This window comes from Fukomys damarensis, unplaced genomic scaffold, assembly GCF_012274545.1.
Source record: "Fukomys damarensis isolate Sample0158 unplaced genomic scaffold, DMR_v1.0_HiC HiC_scaffold_38, whole genome shotgun sequence".
Classification (NCBI taxonomy): Eukaryota; Metazoa; Chordata; class Mammalia; order Rodentia; family Bathyergidae; genus Fukomys; species Fukomys damarensis.
The window spans coordinates 21,930,121-21,946,084 of record NW_022900950.1 but is presented as its reverse complement, the minus strand read 5'-3'; the positions used below and the strand labels follow the sequence as shown (position 1 = coordinate 21,946,084).

General features: G+C 36.1%; 1 protein-coding gene across 7 annotated transcripts in view; it reads left to right on the top strand.

The window, feature by feature from the left end:
• The window catches only part of Ugt8 (UDP glycosyltransferase 8), a 70,227-nt gene that overhangs the window by 50,438 nt on the left and 3,825 nt on the right, over positions 1 to 15,964 (top strand). For all 7 annotated transcript variants that reach the window (XM_010633843.3, XM_010633845.3, XM_010633847.3 and 4 more), the window contains 3 exons: positions 7,972 to 8,114; positions 9,788 to 9,864; positions 13,085 to 13,304. In XM_010633843.3, coding sequence (XP_010632145.1) covers positions 7,972 to 8,114; positions 9,788 to 9,864; positions 13,085 to 13,304 — 440 coding nt within the window. The remainder of the gene's footprint in view (positions 1 to 7,971; positions 8,115 to 9,787; positions 9,865 to 13,084; positions 13,305 to 15,964) is intronic.

Sequence of the window (15,964 nt, the reverse complement as noted above, 5' to 3'; positions counted from 1 at the left end):
TCTGTCTGTTATTTGTGTATAGAAAGGCTATTGATTTTTGGGTATTCACCTTGTATCCAGATACTTTACTGAATCTGTCAATTAAGTCTAGAAGTTTTTTGGTGGATTTTTTTGGATCTTCAATGTAGAGTATCATATCATCAGCAAATAATGGTAGTTTAACTTCTTCCTTTCCTATCTTTATTGCTTTAATTTCTTTCTCTTGTCTAATTGCTGTGGCTAATGTTTCCAGAACTATATTGAAGAGAAGTGATGATCTAAAACAGATTCTAATGAGTAGAATTGCCAAGGGAAAAGGTATTTTTCTTTTTGTAATATAACAATCCCTAAAATAATTATTTTTAAAACAACAGAAGATTCACAGAAAAATTTCAAGTACAGTTCAAAATTTTTCTTTTCTTTTTTTTTTACCTGAGCCATGCAGTAGTAATGCCCTATTACCCTCAAACACATTAACAGTGAATTTTGTCCATGCAAGAATATTTTTTGAACACATTATCTGAATACAAAGCATTAAAATAAAGAAATCAGCAGTGATTCATTACAACCACCTCTCACACCTCACTGAAACTTTCTCAGATCCTCAGATAATGTTGTTCATAAGGAAAGAATCCAGTTTAGAATTGGACATAGCCTTGTAGTGCCAGTGGCCCTTTTGCTATTTCTTCTGGAACATTTACTCAACTTTTCTTTCACTGTAATGCTTTTAACACTTTTGAAGAATATATGCCTGTTACTTTATAGACTGCTCCTCATTTTGGATTAATGTCTGTTCCTGAGAATTGGACTTAGGCAGTGCATCCTGGGCTGCAGTGTCTCAGGAGGACACTTGTTCTGTATATCCCATCTGGCCAGGCACTGACTGCTTTTGAGTGGTTAAATTGTTGGCGATGTCCACTTTCTTGAGTTGACTAAAGTATCATGGTACCAGCTTCTTTGTCAAGTTGCTAATTTTACTTTGGTAATCAGTCAAAATTTAAAGCTATTAAATACAAGTCTTCCTGACCCATACCCTTGACTCTGTGGTGGGACATGATGAAGAAAGTGTTGGTTGTTTTTTTTTTTTTTTCTTCTATTTTTGCTAGAAAGGTGGAAGGCAGAGTGACTGGCCAATTTTTTATTGAGTCTGGTCACATAGTATTACTAAACTTGAATTTTAAAATGAGACATTAGTTTAAAGTACTTAATACTTTTTTAAATTCTAAGGAAAAGACAGTTTTATTTATCCAATTAGATGAATGGAAAAATACAGCAGTGGACTTACTTATCCTTTTAAGGTCTTAGATTATCCCTAGCTTTTCAAATTTATTTAAAAACATAAGTATTGAGTGCTTACTGTGTGCATCTCACAAGCCAAGAAAAAGAAAATCGTGGGTATAAACTCTAGTGCTGTTAGGTGTGATACAAGAGCACAGGTCTTGTATCTGTCAGAGGGATCTGGTCAGGAACTGCGGTGGGAAGAAGAAGTCACAGGTCAAGAGGGCAGGCTGCATTTAGGGGACAGAAGTGCCACAAACTGATGTCTTAGTGTAGAGATTTAGATCCGGTCACATTCTTAAGAGTGTAAATCCTCTGAAGACAGTAAGTTTGTTTTTTTTTCCTTGTTATGTCCCTGTAGCGCCTGGAAAAGTATCAGATACCATACACAGCAGAGACTCAATAAGTACTGAATTAATGAACAGATTTGCAAATCTACCTTTCTGGTTCACTATTTGATCAATGATTGCCTTATTTTTCCCCCAGCAGAATTTGACATTTAGCCAGCTAGGTTGTTAGGGAAAGAACGCTGTGGAGGTGCAGCTCTGAGCAATGCTCTTACATGTGTGGCGAAGACATGTGCCTCTTTCTAGGTCTTCGTCTTTCCTCCTACATCCCCTGTTCTCTGTTCAAATAAACATGCTTGGATCTCACCCTTTCTTCTGTAACCTCTTAACTCTCAGTTTCCTTTTTTAACATAAAGGTTTACGTGTCATTTTTGAACACTTTTTTATTACTGGACGGAGTTTTCAGCACTGTTCCTTTAATATTTCTACTGGTTTTAGATTCTACAGATCCTTTCTGTTACCTCACTACCCTACCATGCTCATAGCCTCAAGATGTCTGCTTGCATGCATTTGCTTGAAGGTCTTAAGAACCTTGTAGTCTGCTCTCTTCAAAGTCAAATCAGGGTTTCAAATTTTGCTTACATGTTCTAATTGTGATTGTACTAGCAAAGACTAAAAGCCTATAAGAAAGAAAGAAAGAAAAAAAAAAGATACTGCAGAATCTCAGTTCAAATGATTACATCCTTCTAGATGCTTTTCAATACACTCCTGAAAAGTTACAGTGTTACTGATGGTATCTTTTGAGGTCTTTTAGAAATAGATCCTTGGGCTGGGGATTTAGCTCAGTGGTGCTGTGCCTGCCTGGCAACTACAAGGTCAGGAGTTCAATCCCCAGTACCGGAAAAAATAAATAAATAAAAAAATAGATCCATTACCTGAACATTAATATCACTGTTGCTTCTTTGGCTTAATTGTAGTTTAAATTGCTTTGGAGAATCTTAGGAATCATTTGAATTTTCTAGAAAAGTGATACTACATGTGAAACATTTTTTTTTTGTAACCAGCTTTATCCTGAAGCATCTTAAATATCTTGGTGCTTTTTGTTTTTTCCATATATATGTATATTCAGTCCCTACTGCATGTATTACTCATCAGATGTGCTGGCTAGGGAAAAGAAAAGACTAATTTTTAGTTGACAACACACTTTGAGATATATTTAATCTCATATAGTCCTCATGATGTCCAGTTGTAGAGATGGGAGGCTGGGCCTCAGGAAGAGTAGGTATCTGGATTAAGATCATACAACAAATTGTGGAATTGGGATTTGAAGAAAATCTCTTGCCAGACCCATCAGTGAAAAGCAGTTGCTGAAATATATTCGTTTTCAGTGGTATTTAAAGATTTTCAGTGGTACTTTTTGGGTTTTTATCTATCTTGGCAGAAAGCAGGAATCAAGTTTGATATTCCAAGGTGTCTTTAAAATGTTTTGCATCTAGGGGGTTGGGGATTTAGCTCAGTGGTGCCTCCTGCCTGGCAAACACAAGGTCCCAAATTTGATCCCTGGTACAAAAAAAAAAAAAGTTTTGCATCTAAGTGTTTATTATTTTACCTCATAGATCTTACAGAATAAATATTTCAGTTCTTTAGAGCCTACCTGACCTAAGCAGAACATTTCTTAAAGTGGGAAAACAAGCCTATTGATGTTGGTGCTGGGAACAAGAGAACAAGAGAAGCACCCCCGCCACCATTCTTCTCCCATCCCCATTTGTGTGGGATTCTTACACAGTCCAGGCATTGTTTCTCTTGGAATGGACTAGGCTGACAAAGGACACAGTGTTATAGATTTCTTGCCTCCTCTGAACTCCTTTCCAGGCTCCCTTTCTGGAGGCAGAGGGAGGGGTAGGGTTGGGTCACAGGGTGCCTTCAGGACATGTCTGTGGTTGTGTCCTCTGGTCTCTTGGGAAGATTTTGATGTCCTCAGAATCAAGCCTGGTGAGGACAGAGTTAAACCTACACCATTCATCTTTTCATCAATTGTACTTCTATTGGTTCTGTAGCAGTTTTTCAAAAAGCTACTTTTTACATTTCTAGAATTGGGATTAGCCACAATAAATAATAAGTTTCTGTTCATTAAGATAGGGAGCTGAGTAGATAAAAATAAGAATCAGCCAGTGATGGTCTTCTTCAAAAGTTCAAGTGTTGCTTTATACTCCTCTTATTACTTTTTACCAGCTTCCATGTTTGGCCATTCATCATGTCAAAATCCCAAAAGTATTGAAAATTTTGTACTTTGTGCATTTGCTCCCCACGGATAACTCTAGTATGTTCCTTAACTCCTATTTGACATCAGTTCCGGCTCAAAGAGCCAAGCCACTGTACCCTGAGATACTGGACAGCACTCCCTAGAGGACCGACCACCTCTTGCTTTCTTCTTCTTACAATGTATTCAGTGCATTTGATATATACTTGCTCTAAGAAAAGAAATCTGGAAATTCTAGAAAACAAACTACTTTCCAGGATCATTTACAAAAAGCAATAAATAATTTAACATGTAAGATCTGATTATAACAAACATAAAATTTATTAGCTATATTCCTTTGTATGCTTCCCTTTGCTGCAAAGGACTTAAGACAACTCATGTGGCATCTAAACTGATTAAATCCTATGAGGATGGAATTATGTATACTAATATTGAGTGCTTTTTTATTTCCTGTTCAGTGTTTTGGTCTTCTCTTGAACCCAAAGAAGTGAGCTTTGAATTTGGGCCAATTCTGGTGGAAGCCCAGAGGTTTGTACTCCATGCTTGCTGTGCCCTCTAGTGGGAAGTATGCATATTGCAAGGCTGAGAACTAAATACAAAGTAGCCCGTTCCAAATTCCTGTTCTGATTGTAATGGAGTGGTTATTTTGTACAGATATGCACAGATATCCATAACACATATGAGAAGTGATACTGCTGATGAATGTAGTTAACAAGTTAAAGAAGAATCCTTAAAAGTTATATCAAGTATAAAAATAAGTAGAATTCCAAAATCAAAAGTAGTAAGAAAAATCTAAACTTCAAATATTAAAATACAAAATAACAATAAAGTTTTTTGATATTGGCACAGAAATGATTAGATCAGTAAGACTAAATAGTATTTAGAAATCAACTGAGAGGCCGTTATTTCAAATCATTGAGAAATTGACATACTCGATAAATTAGCTCCTATTCTTCATCAACTCCTGTCTCATAGAGCCAGGCCACTGTACCCTGAGACACTGGACAGCACTCCCTAGAGGACCAACCACCTCTCTTTGCTTTCTCAGTGCTGAGAAGACAGACTGAATGCATGATTAAAAATAAAGATGAATCCCAGCCTCATTCTTTTCTTTCAAGTAAATTCTGGGTGCACAAAAAGTTAAAATATTAAAGAAATGATACTATTAAGTTACTAAAAGAAAATATGGACCATTTATTGATGAAATGAGAAAGACTTGCTATGTAAAATGATAGATCCAGAGGCCTTTTAAGAAAAGACATTTTATCATTGCAGAGAAAAAACAAAAAAAGTTGAAAACAACTGTAAAACAATAATACTTAAAAGGCAAATACCAAAACCAATCCTTTAATTAAAATGAAATAAGCTGTAGTATATTGCTACCTAATAGATTAATTTGTAAACCATAGAGAAATAATCTGAGTTGGAGATAAAGCAGCTTCCTAATGGGGAGGAGAAGAGGGGGTGAAGGAAGGGCAGGGACAAGGGGAAAAAATGAGAACCAAGACCTGTCATGTAAAGGTACAAGATCCCAGTAATGAATGTAACTGTACTGTACACCTAGAATGTACCAATAAACTCAAGGAAAAAAAAAAGCAGCTTCCTAATTTTGTGCTGTTCTGTTTCCTTATGTGAATTATTTTCTCAAGTCACTTATTTTCCCTTCACTTTTAGTGTTAATCCTTTGGTGTACATGTTATAAATATTTCTGCCAGTCTATTCTTCTGTTGGCTTTTAAAACATTTATTTTTTTTAACATTTAAGCCATTCTGTAACATTTATGTTCATGGAGGAATAGAACCTCACATTTTTCTTAAGTCAGTGTTTGTGTAACTCCTTTCCCTTCTAAAGAAAATTCTAAGCTCACATCTGCACAGCAGTTTGTCTTGACCACCACCTTCATTGCTCTGTTCCTTCTGCTAAGACTGAAAACTTCTCATTGCATTGGTTCTCAACTCTAGGGTGCAATTTACTATCTAGCAGAACAAAGTCTCCCTGTGCTTTTTGAAATTTTTTTATTGTTTCTTGTACATTTTCTGCGTGGAATTATGAGTCTTCTTTGCAAATCCATAACACTCCTCAGTGAAAATGCATGAAATTTAATTTCATCTTCATAACTTTATTTAAACATGCATATATGTCCTCATTTATTCAAGTTTTCTTATTTGTCTTCTAGTAAAGTTTTTATGTTTTGTTCACGTACATTTCCCTTTAGTTTCTTTTAGTAATTTATGGCTGTCACTGATATTGTAAAGATATTGATAGTGACAGGTCGCCCTTGTCAATCAAATCCCAAGCTGAACCCCTTCACGTTCCCACAGAACATGTGCTGCACCAAACATTTTGCACATGTGGATTGGAGATCAGAGGTTGTGGTGACGGTATCCACCCAGGAGCAGCAGCCTGGGTATCATTTGGGGGTCCTTGTTCTCCCTTCTAAGCTTAGTGCAGTATTCTCTACTAAAATACTGAGTACCCTTCCTGAAGAAAATCATGATAAATACAATTTTTCCTACTCTCTTACATATCAGTAAAGACTAAATACATTTTTGTTGTGGCTAATTTACAGTAGAAAAAACTGGAAAAAGAGGCCCTTGATTTTTGTTTTACATCATGCAAAACATAGAAAACTACCAAAGAAGTATTATCTGGAATTGGTTGAAAGTCAGAGACATTTAGGTCTTTGTGCAACAAAATTTATTTCAATGTAAAGTTTTTGTAAATAACAGTGACCTTGAAAGTTTCCTTAAAGATGAGTAGTAGATGATAAATTATTTGAAGACAAACCATTGGGATAAAATGACATACATGTTCAAATCATTCTTCCATGCAGCATTTTATATTTGTTTTCAGTATATCTGACTTGGGATTGTATATAAAATTAATTTTTAAAATTAATTTTCTCTTATTACCTTGAATGTGCAGATGACACACCAGTAACTTTTTAGCACATGTGGTGCGGTTGGTAATTGTAGTAAAATATGTTAGTAGTTTTAAAGTCGACATCACCTTTGTTTATTTCATTTATTTATAAGTGAGTAGAACGTTCTGGAAAATACATTTTGGTAAGGTTGTCATCACAATGACTTAGTTGTAGCCTATTTAATTCTCTCAATTGCTAGGAACAAGCACTTCTTCCATCAGTACTTGTTCAAGCAGTGACACCATTCACTGATTCATTTGGTACATAAAATTCGGCCCCTCCCTGCTCCCGCTAAGAATGAGTGTGATGGAGCTAGTTGACATGAATCTCATCAAGTAAAACTAAAAGGAAAGAAAACTTAAGACTTGTGTTCCATTTAAATACTGCAGCTGTGCAGCGCGATACCACTGTGATCCTTGTTGCTGTGCAGCAGTCCAGGGCTGCCCATTGGACTATGTTGGGAGGTGGTATGGACATGGGACCACTGGTGACTCAGCCATGACAGTAGCTCCTTGAGGCTGAGTAAGAGGACTACAGAGCCAGCTGTCCCTGCACACTGAGCCTAGGATAGAGACCAGGCATCTCTGCGGGACCACCTCTCAGCATAGGTGTCCTCAGGAGAACATAAGCTGCTGTTAGCCTGGAGAGTTGTGTGTTCCTCAAAGGGCTATGGCTCCATTGATTTGCATATGGGAAACTGAGACTCTATGTCTTTGGCAAAGATTTACTCAAAAGCATGATTAACCATGAAAAACAAGCTTGTGCTTATGAACAAAACAAAGCTAATGGTGTACCTTTAAATGAACTTTCATTTTTAGCACAAATTAGTCATATTGGCAAAAGCGTAAAGACAATTTAACAATTTTTTGCCAGTGTGATTTGTCATATGTCCAGCCTACCTCTTTTGCTCTTATCCTCATACAGATTTATCCCTGACCATGTATCAAATTCAGGTTTACTATTTTGATCTCTGAGATCTTTGTTTGTTTTTGGTAGTTTTATGACTGGTTGATCTTACAAAAAAATGAAGCCCTCATTGTATTTCAGGTAGTATTGTCAGATGAAACATTTTAAAGAAAAGCTGTTACTTAGAGGACAATACGCTGTGCTCTTTTTTATAATTGTTTAGAAAATTACTTAAAGGCTTTTTTTTGAACTTAAAGACTTTTAAAAAACTTGGCTGCTGGTGGCATTGTGAACCATATAGTGGTTCATAAAACTAACTGCTGTGCTTGAACTTGCAGGATCTCCAGAGGTGGGTGGATGGTGCTCATGAACATGGCTTCATCCTGGTTTCCTTTGGAGCTGGAGTCAAGTACCTCTCAGAAGACATTGCTTACAAATTGGCAGGAGCTCTGGGGAGACTGCCTCAAAAAGTGATTTGGAGGTAGGTGAAATAATACAGATTGCTTCTTTGCTGTTGACTTTCAGTATCACCCCTGAAGGTCCCAGTAGAGCCTGGCATATTGATTCGCTGCCAAGGACAGTGGGTGGCCCAGAGTTTTCATTTTGTTTCTTAGTGCACTGACATTTAAGAATTAATTCCTAAGACTCATATATGAAGAGACCTCTGGCTTGTAGTATGTAAAGAAGATGTGTTTTAGCATGATTTATTCTATGTTGAATGCACTTTATGTTTCCTTTATAATTTTACTCTAATTTTCTCTTCTATTTTTATATTTTAAATTTTTATTTTGTAATTATATATCTTTATATATCAGTTTTGGAATGAGGTAGAGAATGATGAATTAATGAATAAGTAGGTAAAACGTTTCATGGACTTTTGGGCATCCATGTTGTCCCCTTTCCACATGTTTTTGGTTTCTTTGTCCAAATGACCAAACCTTTAAAAAATCAATATCTTACCAGTCTACACTGGTAAAGACAGACCTAGAAATCTATTCCAGCTTCCTTTAAAACCACTGCTAGTGAGTGTCTTTTCTAGAATTTAAACCCAAAGTTGAAAGATCAGACCTGGGTATTTTATTTCGCGTGTGTTTGTTTAGTACTAGCCATCATGGTGGGGCTCCAGGGATATCATAACAAACAGAATCAGTCTCACAGGTTCTACCACAATTAGAAGAAAGTCTCTTTTTTTTCAGTTTTTGTTTTTATATTAATACATATTTGCACCACATAATGATTACATTCTCCGTTGGGATTAGGTACACATCCTTAACACACTTGATTCTGTTTTTGTCTCCTTTTCCCTTCCCTCCCCTGTCCCTTTATCTATGGATCCCCTTTCATTTTTAAAAATTTTATATCTTTGTTCCCTACTATCTGTCTTTTATTTTGCTCCTTTTTTATGTTTTGAGTTTACCTCTGAAGCATTATGAATATGCGAGTGACATAGGTTTAAACCTTTATTAATGGTAAAAGATAACCTCCCTCTTCTTGCTGAGCTCTTAAATGGATTCACATTTCATTCTAGCTCTCTAGCTTCTCCTTCATATTCCAGACCCATTGTGTTTTCTCTGTTAGTTTGGCATAGAAAGCACCCTTCCTGCCTTATTCAGGACAGTTCTATCTGCTGCTCACACTCTTCATTCATTCCCTTGGTTGTTAGGCACTTTTGTGGTTTATCTTTTGAAGTTCATTCAGGGAAGAGCCTCATTATGTTCTTTGTCCTGCAGACCTCCTTTCTCTGGGGCCAAGCTAAAGGAGGACTGCTACTTCTTTCTAATACTTTTACCTCCCCTTGGGAGCTAGGAGTCAAGGGTTCAGGCCAGGGATGGCCCAGTGCAGTCCCGCTAAACCTCGTTTCTCAGCTTCTGATACTAGTATAAACTGACTTTTAGCAGTGATTCATGTGGTTACTTTTTTCCCTTTATCTCTTTGTGTAGATGAAAACATATTATTTCTATAAACAAATGCTTATCTGCCCTTTAATCAGTAAAAGATTTTTGGTTACAAAGAAATGTTATCACCTGTTTTATTGATTTAAAGCATGATTTTATTCCCAGTGTCAACAAATGGTCATGTAACATTCACTCTCAGTCTGAACATTTAAGCAGGAGTTTGATTTCTAAAAGGCTCATGGTCTGCTGTACATTTTAGGTTTTCTGGAACCAAACCAAAGAATCTAGGAAATAACACAAAACTCATAGAGTGGTTACCACAGAATGACCTGCTTGGTAAGTTGGTGACGTAGGTATTTACTTGGCTGATAGGGTTTAATTGTGTAAATATGATTTTTATACTTGAGAAGTTTGTAAAATGTGTGTTAATGTATGAGGGAGTCATTTTGTGTTACATAATATATAAATTCTGTTTTGTTTTGTTTTGAGATAAGGTTTCGCTTTGTAGTATAGGCTGGTTTTGGTTCATGATGTAGCCCAAACTGTCCTCAAACTCTTGGCCATCATTCTGCCTCTGGCTCCCCTGTACAGGGATTATAGGCATGTGCCACCTTGAAACATAACTGGAAGCCTCTTTAGTAAGCTCCATTCTCCTGCCCATTGTTTGATGCAGGCCTGAGGGGGAAAAAAACTAAAAGACAGAACTAAGAGAGACAGACAGTGGGGCATCAGCACACCAATGCCGATGCAACTGACAAAGGCACTGGCCAGTCCACTGCTTTTTATTTGTAACAACTAGGGTAAAGGCAAGCTACGTGCAAGGGCAGTAATACGTGCAAGGATGCCCAGTCATGCAGTTTCTATGGAAAATAAAGTAAGCAAGGCTTGTAATGGAAAAGACAAAACATTCTCAAATTAGGAACAGAATAGACAAAATATATGGTTGTAGGGCCGGGGATTTTGCTCAGTGATTCCGACACCTGCCTCGCAAGCTCAAAGTCCCGCAATAAATGAATGAATGAATGAATGAATGAATGTATGGTTGTAATTAGAACATTGTCCTTCTAGTTAGAAAGTTTTAGTTGTGAGAATGGAGTTTGAATGCAACTCACTCTGACCTTGGCACGTAGGCTTTGGCCAAGACTCACTTCTATGAACAAGCCCATTGTGGGGTTAACTCTTCACAGCCTGCACTACTTACAGCCTGCTTTGTGCATAATCAATTTTGCAGTCTCCTGTACTAGTATTTCACATCTTTATTTATTGGAGAACAGTTTGTAAAATATAATCATTGAGGCCTGTAATTTTAACTACCTGGAAATATACTTAATAAGCTATATAAATTAGCAGTGAATAAAGCTGTGCCTGATTAGGCTAGTGAGGTAAAAGTAATAAAGTTAAAACAAGGAAAAATGCAAACATTATAACATGTTTTACTATAGATGTATCTGAGAACCCAGAGAAAAATAAATTACTCATTTGTGTAATATCAAAGAGAAGCAGAAAGCCAGGAAAATAGTAGATTAATTTAACTTCAGTTTGTGTCATCTGTCTGAATTTCTTCCTAATTAGTGACTGGCCTAAAATTTTAAATTATAGGCCCTAATGGTTATATTTACAAATTATTTTCCAGTAAATAAAGATTTAAAATGTTGGTCTGAAATATAATAATTGAGATACGACATATTTATTGGAATTCTAATCAATTCAAAATTAAACTGATTATTATATGCATATCTTTTAAGTATACAGATACTCAAACCTAAGTTAAGTAAGTCTGTGGTCAGTAGAAACAGATGGTAAAAATGCAAATTTTTATTCCTTGAATTCTAGGGAAGCATAGTACCATATTATCCCATCGTATATATATTGAGGAAATTATAAATGTTACTGGTTTTGGTAATATTGGCCACACCTTGTTCATTAATACTAACACCTAACACTGCTTTTAAAACTCAATTTTTAGAACAAACTTTCTAGAAGCTATAGTCCTCCTAAAAACCAGCAATTTGAACTTTATAAATAACTTTAAAGAAAATAACTTTATGTATATAATTCCTTTCCATCTAGTTCCTTACGAACATTAGTTCATAAATGATAAAGCTGAGGAGAAATGAACACCAGGTAATTTTTCTTGATATGTGGATTTTTTTCTTGGAAGTCTTTCTTTCTGACTTCATACTCCTTGGAAGGTAGGAAATAAGCAGGAGAGTTAGGTCACTTGCTAGTTGTTTCAGTAGCAGTGTGACCCTAATTACTCAGGAACATTTCATTTCTCTCTGTGTGATGTACAGTGAATATGGCTACTCTGGGTGCCTATAGTCTCAGCTTTCTGACTTTTCCAAGACTGGTGTCGTGCCCTGTGTCACTTTTAGGTATGACCTTTGCTGATCCTCTCATGGATTCTAACTGTGTTCAGTAGGTTCCTCATGAATGTGCAGCAGAAACCAAATCAATGTCTTCCCTTCTTTCACCTTGGAATACCCCATTCTATCCACAGGCCAGCTCTGCTTGGTTTTATGTTGTGATTTTTTTAACTGCTAGGTTTGGTTAGTTCCTTAGAAAAACAGCACGCTGCTGCCAAACAAAACACCTTTGAAATCTACTTTGGGGGCTAATCCTCTGGGGGCCACTTGATGCTAAGGGCTAGAGACAGACTGACAACTCCACTAGGCTTTGGGACAGGAGAATACTGAGAGAGCCCCATGGAGACTGTGGCTCACACACATGATTGGTTTTGCAGTGTGTATGTGTGTGTGTGCCGAGATAAAGTATTTAAAAGGCTGATATGTCTGCAAGGCCTAATTCTTTTTAGTCAATAACACATTTTCCTAAGTGCTGTATTTATTTTTTCTTTTTACTTACTATGCAAGTGATCCCTTTTTTGAAATATAGGCTGTTTACAAGGAGAATAAATATGGGTTTTAAAATACATTACAATTTTGAAAAGTTGTCTCATTCCTATGGCATCTAGGTGTCTCCTAATATCCCATTTTTTAACACTGAATTCTTAGAAATATCATCACTGCTCATTAGTGTACCTAAAATGTCAAATTGAACCCTAAAATTTTGAAACATGGATACATGGATGCTGACAGAATATTGTAAATGGTGATTATTGTACAGCTTTCTTCTTTTGGTAAGCACTAAACTCTTAATTTCTGGAATCAGCTTTACATTTTTAATAATAGTGAGTTTGACTTTAATATAGGTAAGTGCTAAGAGTAGTCATACAATAGATAGATCTCTATTTTTAGTGAAATGTAATTGTACCCTGATACTGTTACTTATTGCTTTCATTGGCTTCTTATTATTAACCATTGGAATTTGTGTTGACAGTTGTATTTTCATGCTTAAAGCTCTACATTTGAATTATCTAAAATAGCTTTGGTATATACAAATCAGTCAGTTTTGGATATGACAAACATTTTAGTTGCTGTACAGTAGAAATCAATGAAAATATGCCTTAAAAATCTTTTATCTGCAATACTTGTTTACTATAGGTTTATCTATAGTAATAATGTTGTAATTTATTTTCTTTCTTATCATTCTTTAGGGCACTCAAATATTAAAGCCTTCTTGAGCCACGGAGGTCTGAACAGTATTTTTGAAACTATGTATCATGGTGTACCTGTAGTTGGAATCCCACTCTTTGGAGATCATTATGATACCATGACCCGGGTGCAGGCTAAAGGCATGGGGATATTGCTGGAATGGAAGACAGTTACTGAAGGGGAGTTATATGAAGCTCTGATAAAAGTTATCAATGATCCCAGGTAAGGTTTCAGTTAGTGTTAGAACACATAATTTTATACATACTCCCACGTGCCACATTATATTGTTAGTAGCAATATTGTCAATAAATTATTAATAAACCTTTAGATTCCCATGATAATGCCTTCTCCATGTTTGCAATAACTTGGGAAATAAAAATAGCAATCCTTTGGCCAGACATGTTGTATCCCTGCATAATAATGGTACCAGGATTTGCCAAAATGAAGGAGAAACTGCAATGGGAACAGTTACTGTGTTGAATATTATTTCTTTTATTTCATTTTAATAGTCAGCATAGCTGTGTACTATAGTTTATGTTACCCACATCAAGGTGTAGGGGAAGTGGGAATGGTATGAAAAAAGAAATAAGGGAAAAGAAAAAAATATGAGAAAACGGAAAAGTAGAGACAAAGTCTTTGTAAATAGGGAATGGTGGAGGGGGTTAAGGTAGCGCACGGGTAAGGGGAAAATGAGAACCAAGATACGTCATGTAAAGGTACAAGATCCAAATGATGAAAGTAACTACTGTATATTTTTAAAGTACCAATAAACTCAATGAGAGAAAAAAATCGAGCACTTGAGACTAAGAGAGTCAGTAATTTGCCTCAGTTGCACAGCTATTAGAGTAGGAATTTGAAGCCACAGCTGCCTAGTTCCCAAGCCAGAGCTCTTGGTGCTGCATAGTAAGCGTGAGGCTGCTGGCTTTCTCCAGCAGTGGGTACTGTTGAAATGCTGAGGTTTATTTCCTGCCAAATCAGAAACTTTATTTCATTTTGCTTTTTAAATTCTTCAGGAATCCTGCATTAATCCATTTCACAAATGAGTCTGAAAAGGCAGAGTCCTGGCCTTTAAAACACAGCATCACTTTCTCTGTTTCAAGACATGATGTTTAAATTGCCATTAATTTCAAATGACATCAGAGGTGTGAAGAGTGTAACATTTTCTTTTTATACCTGGGGATATATAGTTGAACGCTGGTTGAGAAAAACTGCCGTGTTCAAAGGAGCACCAACAATAAGAAAAATTACTTCACATAAAAAGTTTTAGCTTGCATGTAAAGTCCTGCGTCTGACTCTGGTTCTTCCAGCTGCTTTTACGTGAGCTCAGAGGTCATCCTCATGCTCTCAGCCCTTAAGAATCCAGGTCTTGGTTACAGCTCTGGGACTTGGAGCAAGATATTCAATGACCTGAGGTGCTCCAGTATATCCTAGTTCTGCAGTATGTTCCTTTTAAGGTCCATGTATTTGTAAACATGTTATTTTTAAAAATTTCTTACATGTTTGTAATATACTGTACTAGAGTTTTTTGGATGAGAAATTTATTGATATGGGGTCAGTTATACAGAAAAGCAAAATGCTGGATAGTATAGAAAGTTATTCCAGCTGTTGTTTTGGTTTGGGTTTTGTAGAGCTGGCGATCAAGCCAAGGGCCATGCCTATGTGGGGCAAGTGCTCTACCACTGAGTTCCATACCCAGCTCCTTCCAGCTGTGTTCTATGAGGAATGAACTGGACTGAATCAAAGAGAAAACCAGCTGCAATCTTAGGTCATAATTCAGTTAAATCCCACTAAGGGATCGTGAAGTATACACAAGTGCTTGAATTCAGAATGTTTTATTTTGAATAGTGAATAAATGTATATTATTCCAAAAGTATGCATATTAAACAAGTTTACTACGTGTAAATATTGAAAATTTAAATATTTAACTGAAAGGTCTTTGAGTATTCAGGATAGAAAAATGTCTTAATGTGAAAATGATAATGATCTGTGTAGTATGTCCTTTGCCAGAAGCTTTTTATAGACTAATATCATTTATCTTTCTTTGTTTCTAAATACATGACAGTGTTCCACATTTAATATGCAACAGTTATTGAAAAGCCTAATTTATATAGCTAATATTTTGTCCAAGATACTCTAGTTTAAATCAAATAACCAGTATTGCTAAAGAAGTATTTATTTTTCACTCATAAGTGACTTTATTATATGTCTTCTTCCTTTATTAGTCCTTTGTGTTTAGTTAAGGAAAAGTCTATTGCTTTTCTTCTTTGGAAGGACTCTCTTTGATTTTATTGTTTAATTCAAGTTATAAAGAAAGATGAGTTGATTATTATTAACTAGACATATCTAACTCATGGTCAACTTTTAATTGAAGACATACTTTTGTAAAATGTAATGGGTTGTAATTACTCCTTACAAGTAATTCTTTATGAAAAGCACCTAAGCTGAGGGTCTCTTTTGGAGTAGTTTAACAGTGGCTTGAATGACCATTTTAATTACACTGTTTATTTTTTTAACTTTTACAATCTTTATATTCTTACTGGAAGTAGCTTTGAATTGTAATCAAACTGCTACAAGGATAGTGCCACTTAATGTTAACTTTGAGGCTAGCTCCAGTGTGGAAAATACCTTCCCTTCCTTCAGATATCTAAGTATGAAGCCTTCGGTATCCCTTTCCAGTTGATCCATTGACCTCAGAACATAACACAGGAATTGAACAAAATCAATTTGGTTAGTAAGCTTGCCTGGCATGGTGGCTCATGCCTGTAATCCCAGTACTTGAGAGGCTGAGGCAGGAGGATTGCTGTGAGTTCTAGACCAGCCTGGGCTACATAGTGAGTTCCAGGTCAGTTTCAACTACGTAGTGAGACCCTGTCTTTAAATTA